The 10,833-nt window shown below is 37.0% G+C and overlaps 1 protein-coding gene across 6 annotated transcripts in view; it reads right to left on the bottom strand.

Moving 5' to 3' along the window:
• Positions 1 to 252: 252 nt before the first annotated feature.
• Positions 253 to 10,833, bottom strand: part of TRPS1 (transcriptional repressor GATA binding 1) — a 257,443-nt gene continuing 246,862 nt past the window's right edge. For all 6 annotated transcript variants that reach the window (XM_053208121.1, XM_053208123.1, XM_015072863.3 and 3 more), the window contains 2 exons: positions 10,449 to 10,571; positions 253 to 7,173 (listed from right to left, as the gene is read on the bottom strand). In XM_053208121.1, the coding sequence (XP_053064096.1) occupies positions 6,112 to 7,173; positions 10,449 to 10,571 (1,185 nt within the window). In that variant the 3' untranslated portion in view covers positions 253 to 6,111. The remainder of the gene's footprint in view (positions 7,174 to 10,448; positions 10,572 to 10,833) is intronic.

Below are 10,833 nucleotides of genomic sequence, written 5' to 3'. Positions count from 1 at the left end.
CCTGGGTCTGTGATTGCTTTTGCCGCTTCCCTCTTTCAAAATCATCCTTTAGGAACCCTCCTCTGATTAATTTCATTTTAAGCAAACAATGTGTGTAATATATTAATATATTAATATGAATTTATGGAGATTATCAGGATCTTCACATCATATGTGGGTACACTGAAATGAATCAAAGTTAAACTTCAAACGCAGTTTTTATATATCGTAAAACAATCATTACCCAATACTCAACACTCAATACTTAATAAATGTTTTTGAAATAAACACAATTTTTATTGTTAACCCTCCTCAAGAAACTAGTATATATATTTTTTCTTTTATACAAGATCTATCAATAAAAGATTGGTTAAAGAAAAAAAAAAAAGCAAAGCAAAACAAGCTGAGAGACTCCAGGACCTTTCAATCTTAGTCTTATTTTTGAGAATGGTGATTTGATTTCACCATCTCAACTCATCAGAGCCTGTCTATATGTCACAATGGTCTGTGTTTCCTATTTCTACGTGCATGAAAGTGAACCCATATAAACCATACCAACGCCATTATATATAACTGGTGGTAAAACTTTATTATTCAAGTTTAGATGTAACAGACATCTTTGCTGCCTGAAGATTGTTTGCATAAGAAATACACCAAGAACATGTTTGTGAGTAGAAATGAACATGCACTATGAAAACAAAATTAAATAAAACAAAAAAAATTCCATGTGTTGTAAGAACAGACTATTATAGCCAACATTCTAATATTCAAATCAGGACTACAAATTGAATTTTTTCTTAGCAACATGAAATCATTCCGTATGAAAGACATTTTCTGCTGGTGAATATTGCTGTAAGTTAATTTTACATTGGCATTTTGAGATGTTTCCCAACCCCGTCCCACCCACCCCCCCCCCCAATTCCATGTTGTCAAACAGTCCGCCCTAAGGAATTTGGCATTTCTTACTGTGATATTTGCCTTGTTGGTAGCCATTAAGAAACTATGGTTTTATCAGCCTTGTAATAGTTTTGCCTCTTCATAGTCAACACTATAGGCTGCCTGGTATGATATTTACAGCTCATTTTTTTAAGAAACATGACCCCAACCTTTTCTGGCCCTTGGGAACTGAGAGTTTAAATAAGCCCCTTGGCCATATAATAATACTTGGCATTCTCATGGTGCCTTTCAACCAAGGATCTCAAAGTGCTTTACAAAACAAGTACTACATTACCATTATTATTATTATTATTATTATTAATATTATTATTATTAATATATTTTTTTTCCATTTTACAGGTGAGGAACCTGAGGAACGAAAAGAAAAAGTGATTTGCTGCAGGTCATATAATGAAAAACAACCAGGGGTAGAATCAGGATCCAGTTTGGGGACTTATGGGTCCTGAAGGACCATCTTCTCTGATGAAGGCTATACGTTATTTCCATGTAAAATTACTCTCGCTTTTCTCTGGTGTAGGACGGAGTGAAGCTTACAGCTCTACCTTTCCTTTCAAGAGAACCACACATTATCCAGTTTCCATGTGTGGATCAATGTTGAATTTCACATTTTCTTCATCCCTGACTTGACACACTTCTGCCCTAGCATCTTTCAGAGGTCTTAATTACTGCAAATAATTGTGGATGATTTCTCAACAATTGCACCGCTATCAGGAACGTGTGAATCAGCTATGAAACAGTAATGGAAAACCAAAAGGAAGTGCTCTCCAAATAAGCCATCCCTCTGCCCTTGGCCAAGTCTTTCTTTTGGAAAATAACCCAGCCCTTCAAAGTCCCAATGCATGTCTTTCTACCTTTTCTCATTTACAGCTGCCTACTCATAGAATTCCACCTGACACTACCTACCTTTGGTTAGCATATTTTGTTTCATATTCTGGTTGAATTTCAATTCCACCATTTTCTCCTGTGATCTAGGGACAGTCAGCAAGCTCTCACCTACTTGCTTACCAAAGATGCCTTGCATTTTTTGCCATGACCCTCAACCCAAAGACCGTGAGCTCATGTAAACTGTAGGGAAAAGGCTGGCATACAGCACAGAAACTGACCACTAGCTTCTTTACTCCATGTTTCCACCACTGGATGACAGATATCCCCACTCTAGAATTGCGCTAATGTTCACTAACTAAATAGGCAGGCAGTTCAGAAGTCTCAAGACAGGTCACCCTGTGATGTTTTGCAGCCACACAGCAGAAGGCTAATAATTATTTTAATAGCAGTATTGATACTTTTCGATTTATTGAGAAAAATGTATATCCTCAGGCATTTAAAAATATATATACATTTAATATTTTTGGAGCTGTATTTGCATTGGATCATAATAGATTATGTGCACATGTGCAATCATAAACATAATGTGCTACCACAGGCTTCAACAAAGAGCTGTTAAAGATAATCACTTTTTTTTTCTTCTCATTAATATTACCTTAGAAAAGAATCCCCATGCTTGTTTTCTAAAATCTACCTTTACTAAAAGAGAACAGTTTAGAATAAAACATCACTATCTTAAAAGTTGATTTTTTAAAAGAACATCTCAATATGTCATGTAGAAAGAATGGGCACACTCTTTTCCTTTTGAACTACAGAGTTAACATGTTAAGGTTTAGAGCTCCATCCTTTTCTCATACACTTAGAGTCCTGTAGTGTCTCTCAATCCACATCCTTCCAAGGTGGGCTGGCTCATGATTTTTCTATCCCAAACAACAGTATGAATATATGGGTGAGAGAGGAAGAAAGAAAGAGTAAGAAAAGGAAGAATGAATGCATGAGCTGGTCCTGACCTAAAATTTGACCCAAAACTTGATTCAAAATAGAGACAAGTAATTTCAAAAGACTTACAGTTTTTCAATGGTATACAATTTTAGCTGGCATATAGTTTTCATCATAGGGGAAGCCTTTTCCAAGAGGGGAAAATCCTAAATCATCTTGAAAGTCCTTAAAAAAAAAGGATAAGTACCTAAATAGCTCATTTAATATCACATTTTAAGGCAAAATCATTTGGAAACCTTAAAACCAAATTAAAATAACAACCAACCACTTTTGTAATATATTTTGTGAGATGGAACAAAGGCTTTCAGAAGTCAAAAAACAGGGGTATTTTAGTGTCACAGTAAGTTTTCATCTTTTTAAAAAAAGCCCAACCTCTTCTCCATCAAAATACGTATAATAATGACAACAAAAATGAAAATAAAATAATAATAAAAGAATATGGAAGAAGATCTATCGTGTCAATGCTATCCAAGAATATTCTACCAAAAGTAGACTGACCATAAATATTTCAAGAATAGTGATATGTATTTTCCAATGCTAATCGTTACTACTATGTCTGTCTTGAGAAAACAAAAATCAGTTGAAAAAAGAAAACAAAAACAAAAAACAGAAGGAATACATGCCAAAAATGAACAACCTGTTTGTGTCCGACACACTGGAGAAATTGTCTACCGAGTAGCTTTGCCCAAAAAGTCATACCCAAGTTAACCAAACTTCTGGCATTTTACTGATTTGAGCAGTCCACGTGTAATGATGCTGAAGGATTGCCACAGTGCACTTCGTTACTAAGTCCTTTTACTAAGAAAATGAAAATGAAACATTGTTTCGTTGTTTGGGAAATCTCCTCTCTTTCTGAGATCTTTCATGGCCACCTCTCAAGTCTGCCTGTACATTTTGAGATGCATTCATTGAAATTCCTAAGAAAGATAAAATTCTCATCACATAATTTGAATGTTAGAACTTCTCATTCCACCTCCTCATTTCAGTTTATGTGAATATCAGAGCTGGACAGGTGAGACCAGAATAGGGCCCTTTAAAAATGAAACTGAAGCTGAAGGCTTAGTCCTGATTTCTTTTTTCTGTCTCTTTCTCTCCTTTTTTTTTTTTTTACATGAAAACAAACAAACAAAAAAAATGCAAGAATGGAAATGACAACACATCAAAAAGACATTTTAACTTCATTCACTACGACAGTCACAAACTGGTTGAACTCTACCTGCCATCCAACTTTAAGAAACAAAGACCTGGCACTGGGAAAAAGAAACAAAACCCAAACAAAACAAAAACAATAACAAAGCGACTGGGAATTATGTAAAAATGAGTGCAAATGCGGCTACAGAACGCAATAAAAACATCAGTGCTGCGGGTTCCAGCAGCACTTATCAAAATAATTTCTGAAATGTTTCATCTGAAACATAGACAAAGCAATAAAAAGAGGATATATGTTTATCATTTTAAGCATAACAATGTGAGTTAAGAGCTTAAAAATTAAAAAAAAAGAAAGTACTTGGAATGAATAGTGCTACCCTTTTTTTTCCTAAGTAGGCATAAAAATATTTTCATTTCCTTCTTGTTTTCCATACCATTATATCAAGAACTTTCATTTGTTTCATGTTACCGTTTACAACTTTAATGCACACACACACACACACAAAAGATATCTACCGCAATAGAAATAGTTGCTTCATTTCCTTGTTTGCTACATTTGCAAATGTAAACAGCTAGGCAGAGCCAGAACTGACTCTAATGCATGATGGAATATCTTTGTTGCATACGTACACTGTAGAAAATAATTATTCAATATGTCAGGCACCATTATTTGAAATGTAATACATTAATATTTACTAGAAAAATAAGTTTTTTTTTCCTATTTGTTCTCCCAACTTCTTTAATGAAATAAGTTAATCTGACAGTGCATCCAGTAGCTTGTAATATCTTCTACATCTCCGTGGCAAAAAATAAACTACTGGTTGGGACAATATAATGCAAATTATTAAAGTCAGTCCTTGTACATACATCCTTGTAGCAAGCATTGAGGCTCGACTAACAGCACCTTTAACCAATTATTTAATGTTTAGTTATTTAGCCCTATTTCCCTGAGCAGTTATGCTGAGGAGTTTTCCCTTCATGGATAGTTTTACAAAGCCTGAAGTATTAAAAGTACTATGAAGATATACTTCTAAGAATCCTATTTAATGCTACTTAACTAAACCTGTATAAATCTAATGAAGGGAGTGACTGGTACATATACCAACTATCAGTCTGTGGTAACGTAACCTTAGACGCTGCCTGGCCACAAAGTTTGGAAATTATATTTAACCAAAAGGAAATAAATAAAACACAGCAGGTTACCTTATGGAGAAATACCATGTATTCTGAACAAGTTAAGCCCATGGTCTGAACTTTTATATCCATCGAATCTTTTGAACTGAGGGGGATCCCTTTAGTTACAATGTGCCAAGTGAGATCGGTGACCAAGAGGAGGCTTAAAAAAACAAATCCAAACTGCTTCATCACATACAAGATAGGAATATCTGGCTAAAGAAAAGAATTACTACGTAAGCACTGAGGGCACTGTTTTTAAAAAGGCATATATATTGGGACAGAATGAACCTAAACTGCAAATGAAAGGACTGTTTTTGAAAGGAGTATCTGAACATCTAAAGGACAAAAATATCAGAGAGGGTGTGCATGTGTATGTACAGGCAGGGCTGGCCCAAATCACTGTGCCACCGTCTGTCACTTTCCTCACTGCTCTCTCACCAAGCCTAACCACAGCTCACATTTCTAGGTCTAAATCCGAAACACCGTCAATGAGAGGAGACTGATGTAAGAGGCGCCATTTTCCTTTCACTGCCCTGGAGATTAGATTTCTCCTCATCTGCCTAGGATTTCATGATACTTCTAAATTTAGGCAACAATTTATGGGTTGGTGAACAAATGGACCAATGGCCAGCCCAATACTGCATTAGTATCATAATCTGTAAACCCTTTCAAATTCGAGATAGCTTTGATCTCTTCCTTTACAAACATAATAGAGTCTGGAGATACTTCTTATGGACCGTTTCCACAGTACACATTCGCCAAGATGGTTCTGACTTGCTAGGTTCTAAAACATGACTATTTACCATCTTCCATTTTTTTTTTCGTTTGTTTCTCACTGACCATTTGTCTCACTTTTTAATCTTGGTAACCTACTCATCAAAAGAAAGAATAAAAGAAGGGAATTTCATGTTGGATAAGGCAGGCTCTATGAAGTATTTTTTTAATAGGTCTTCATAAGACATTACAAGCTATTGAATTCCCATCAAGAAAACCTATTTCTATTTAATTGTGCTAAGTGCTAAGGTTTTACTCTTTAGGTTTTCCATTTTTTTCCGCTTGTGCATTGTTCCTATGCAGGCCCCTCTGGATATGAGTTGTGAAGTCATATTTGTCCGTGCAAAGATGCTGGCATATGCTGCACTGGAAAGGTCCACTGTCACCATGGCAACTCATATGCAAAGCATACATCACTTCATCCAGAAAGACAATGCCACAGTGCACACATTTTGTGGAAAGTTCATCTTGAGTACTTCTATCAACTTTCTCTGTTTTTACTACATTCAAGGGACCTTCACTTTTTACACTTGATGGTGCCTTCGTTTTCTCCTTGGAGGCACCGTTTGCAGTTGGCCCAGGTCTGGAATGCTTGATCGCCAAATCGAGAGGAATGTCATTGTCTGATCCAACAGCTGAAAAATGAGGAGGCAGATTGAAGGTGGGATAAGGCACATAGTTTTGGCAAGGATTTGGTAGGCCAGGCACATGACTCAAGTAGTGCGGATTCCCAGGAACGGAGAGCTTATATTTACTCCAGAACCGCAGCCAGTCAGCTTCACTCTGGAAGTCATTATGTACAAAGGGAAGTCCGAAAAGGGGGTACTGGTACTTTTCAATAGGGCTGCCTGGTGGTGAATAATTCGGGTGTTTCGCAGGTCTCATGTACTTCTCTATGGGACTGCCTCTCTCAGAACTTCCTTTCCCTTCTGATACGGATGAACTATTTCCTGGGTCTCCAGTACTTTCCTGAGGACTTTTTATCTGAATGTGCAAAGGTTGCATCCTTTTGTGAATATCCAGAGTTTGGCTGACCAGGACTGGCTGCTGAGCAGAATGGCTTTTAGTCAATGAACCCTGGGCTTCGTATTTACTCAGGCTAGGGAGTGGAATTTCTCTCTGGTGACCTTCAGTTAAATGATCTTCTGACCTCCTCTCTAAGGGGCTTCCGTTGACCTGCTCCTCACTGCCACCCCTCTGGTGTTTGTTGAGCTGCTCAGCCTGAAGTGCCTCTGGGTTAAGGCGCTTTCTTGTCCTTCTCCTAATAATCTGCTCACCGTTGTTTTGTTTAATGATGTTTAAAGGCCTGGGAGTCTGCAGAGAAAACACACACACACACACATACAACACATAAAAGGAAAACATTAAAAAAAATGCATTAAAATGCATTAACAATTCCTCACAAATATGAACCACGCTTAAGTTCAAAGCAAGGGTAGACTTTATGTTATAGATTTACTAAATCTCCTCCTTTTGCCCTAAGCGGGATCAGAGGGAGTAACCAAAGCACACTATTTTAGCCTAATTAAATCATGTCCAACTTCGCAGGGAGGACTGAAAACTTTAATCTACTTAAAAACAGCTTTTCCAAACTCAATAGATTTTGGAATTGCAGCACTGAGTGATAAAACTGTGTAGAAAGTTACTTGAAGAAACGTGATTTTTCTGAAATATCTCTCAACTTCTGAGTCATGCACTAAGATGTCAATACAGGAACATGGGCGATAGCCTTTATTGACAACTGTGGAAAAATTATACATTGCTACAGGCTGAACTGGGTCCCCTCATTTGTATGTTAAAGCTCTACCCGGCCATGTGCCTGTAGCTGGAGACATGGTCTTTAGGAGGCAGATAAGGATAGATGAGGACATAGAAGGTGGCTTTCTGTAAGCCAGGAAGAAAGTGCCCCAAACAGGACCCAACCACACTGATCCTCTGACCTCAGACCTCCAGCCTCCAGAACTGTGTAAAAATACATTCTGTTGTCTAAGCCACTCAATCTATGGTATCTTGTCATGGTAGCCTGAGCCGACCAATACATGCATTCTTCTAAATAACTGCGAATGTGGATATAAAGCTATTAAATATCACAGCATAAATAATCAAAGACAAATGAACAGAATCATGAAGAAAGACATCAGGTAATCAAAGCCATATCAGTGGGAGACTTTTTTTTAACCTCTCACTTTTATTTCTCCTTGTTTAACAGTATTTTATATGCATAATCACTACAGAAGATTTTACTTGTTAACAGGTGAAGCATTTGTTTTCTGGTGAAAATACAAATTCCTTTGTAGCTTTGGTTCAAATACCTGATACGTCATTCTACTCTGTGCTCAGATCGAATGCTTTCACTCAGGTTGGTTTTTATTCAGGTTAAGCACGTTATGATTGGTATTTAGATCATAGGACTAAACTCTATAGACAAGACTATACTAATAACTTTACTTGTAGTAAAGAGCTCTTCGATTTATAAAATCAAAAGAATAAGTTTAATAAATTAATGCATATTTATAGATGAAAATTTAGGGAAATTTTTTTTTTAAATTTTATAAAAGATTTATTTATTTTTGAGAAACAGAGAGAGACAGAGTATGAGCAGGGGAGGGGCAGACAGAAAGGGAGACACAGAATTCGAAACAGGCTGTAGGCTCTGAGCTGTCAGCACAGAGCCCAATATGGGGCTTGAGCTCACAAACTGCAAGATCATGACCTGAGCCGGAGTCGGACGCTAAACTGACTGAGCCACCCAGGCGCCCCTAGGGAAACCTTTAAGTGGCTAAAACCTGATTTTTCTAAAAGATTACTTAAATCAGCAAATCATTTCTACATAGAATATGAATATATATGTGTGTGTGTGTGTGTGTATATATATATATATATATATATATATATATATATATATATAGTAATTTGTGAATAATTCCTAGAAAGAATGCACTTGAATGCAAGAGAGTATCTTTTACATGTTAAACAAGATCTGGGTCTAAATCCTTTTTGGAATGTTTCTATTGTCACAGAGGCATTTTGAAGGCAAGAAAGATAACACACTTGTTGCTGACAATTCAATTACTGGTTTCAGGATGAAAATTCCACATCCCTTGGATATACCATATTCATTTGTTGAGAATGTTCAGGTCTCTAAAGAGCTCATATTTGCATTACGGAAATATGCAGTATTTAATCTATATCTTGTAAGGAAACCGGAAATTTGCATTTGTACCCTTTTAAAATCTTTGTAACTTCTGTAACAGTCTTTGACATGGGATGTGAGCATAACCTTTATGTACTTAAATTTATGATTTAAAAAAAAAACTCAAAACTGAACACATCTTGTCTCTAGAGAGATGAATATTAAAATAATTATAAAAAAGAGTTTACTTTATATCATAGTTGTTAAATTATCATAACCTGCAAGAGCAGTGGTTTAATTAATTCTTGGCCTATGATTGGCCAGAGTTCAATTAAAATCATTAATGTCAGTGCTCATTAAATGAAAGCTTATTGCTGTGTTTAAATGGTGAAGGTATAGAAAAAGTAAGTTGATGTGGTGGTGGTGGGGAGAATCTTTCTGCTGGCTATATGTAATAACTAAGGTTTTACAGTTTACCACCAATTAGTATTGTTGGCAGCATGCATTTTTTAAAGAGTGCTTCCAATGGTTCATTTATGAGGACGTTTTGTCTAAAACCATATTCCCTGTAGCTGTAATTTATTCATTGGCTGTGCTACAAGCTATGGTAAAATGCCAAACAAAATGAAAAAGGCAGAGGGAAATAGATTTCTGTTTACTAAGTGGGGTATTCCTATTTTTAAAGGCAGTTCTTGTCAGCAGATAAACTTTCTAAACTAAAAAAAAAATCCTTCGGGAAGTCACACACACAGATAGAGGGGGGGATTTGTGAGTTTAAACTTTATTCTAGAATTCTAACTAAAATCTGACAAGAAAGGACCGGAAGGACCTCGGTGAGGCACAGAAAGAAGTCAGCCAGAGATCTGAAAACAAAGCATCTTCGCACCTTACTCTAGCTGGGATGTGCGCTGTTCAAGCCCTCAGACGATTCGCTGGAATAAGTCTATCGGAAGAACCTAAGAGGTTTACCTGGTGTTGGTGGCTCCTAGTTCAGAACCACTCTTCTGAACGCGCCTGACTTCCAGCCCCCAAAGCAGCCAAGATGACAACTGCAAATTCTGAAGTTAAGCTGAATATAAGCACCCTTTCCCTGCCCTATATTTTATACGAGTATACATTTTTTACATAGTTTTGAACTTTTAAGGTTTCTCCTTTCTGCCTAAACTAATTTCACCAAAGTCTGATAACCACTAGTTTGACTACCTGTTACAAAAAGTTCCCAGAAATCAATCATTTTCCTCTTTTATATCAAAAGAAGCATAATGCATCGCTAATGATCTCAAATGTATCTCCCCATAACACTGAAGGCCATTTCACCATAAATCACATGTGTTCTCAAAGTGACTGTATTAAACTCTGCGGGAGCAGGCATTGCAAGCCAGGGAATGGTACACATCACACCACAGACCAGGCTGCTTTAAAAAGCTTTTCCTCAAACAGTCTAACAAGTTCTTACCGAGTGAAGCTTCTGGTAGAGGCCACACGCGTTGCATACATATCCGCCATTTGCATTCTTTCGCCAGAGAGAGGTCTTTGTGGTCAAGCAATTGGCACAAAAAACACCCGAGCCTCTACGCCTCTGAAACAGGGAAAAAAACACAAGGTCAGAGGTGAGTCACATGATCAGTGGAGTTAGACCAAATCAACCCAGGAGTTTTGTCTTTAGACTAGCAACAATGACAGTATAAAACCACACTGCCCATAATGAGGTCAGGTTCAATTGTGTTTAATAGGCACCACTGATTTTCATTATAATTAACCCTACAGTGATGGATGAGGTGTGTGCAACACCAAAGGCTTTTCACAGAAACAGCTTTAACTTTTTGAACTTTGGGTTTTGT

Source organism: Acinonyx jubatus, chromosome F2 (genome assembly GCF_027475565.1).
Source record: "Acinonyx jubatus isolate Ajub_Pintada_27869175 chromosome F2, VMU_Ajub_asm_v1.0, whole genome shotgun sequence".
Taxonomy (NCBI): Eukaryota; Metazoa; Chordata; class Mammalia; order Carnivora; family Felidae; genus Acinonyx; species Acinonyx jubatus.
The sequence above is the reverse complement of the archived record's forward strand: the minus strand, read 5'-3'. Positions and strand labels throughout refer to the sequence as shown.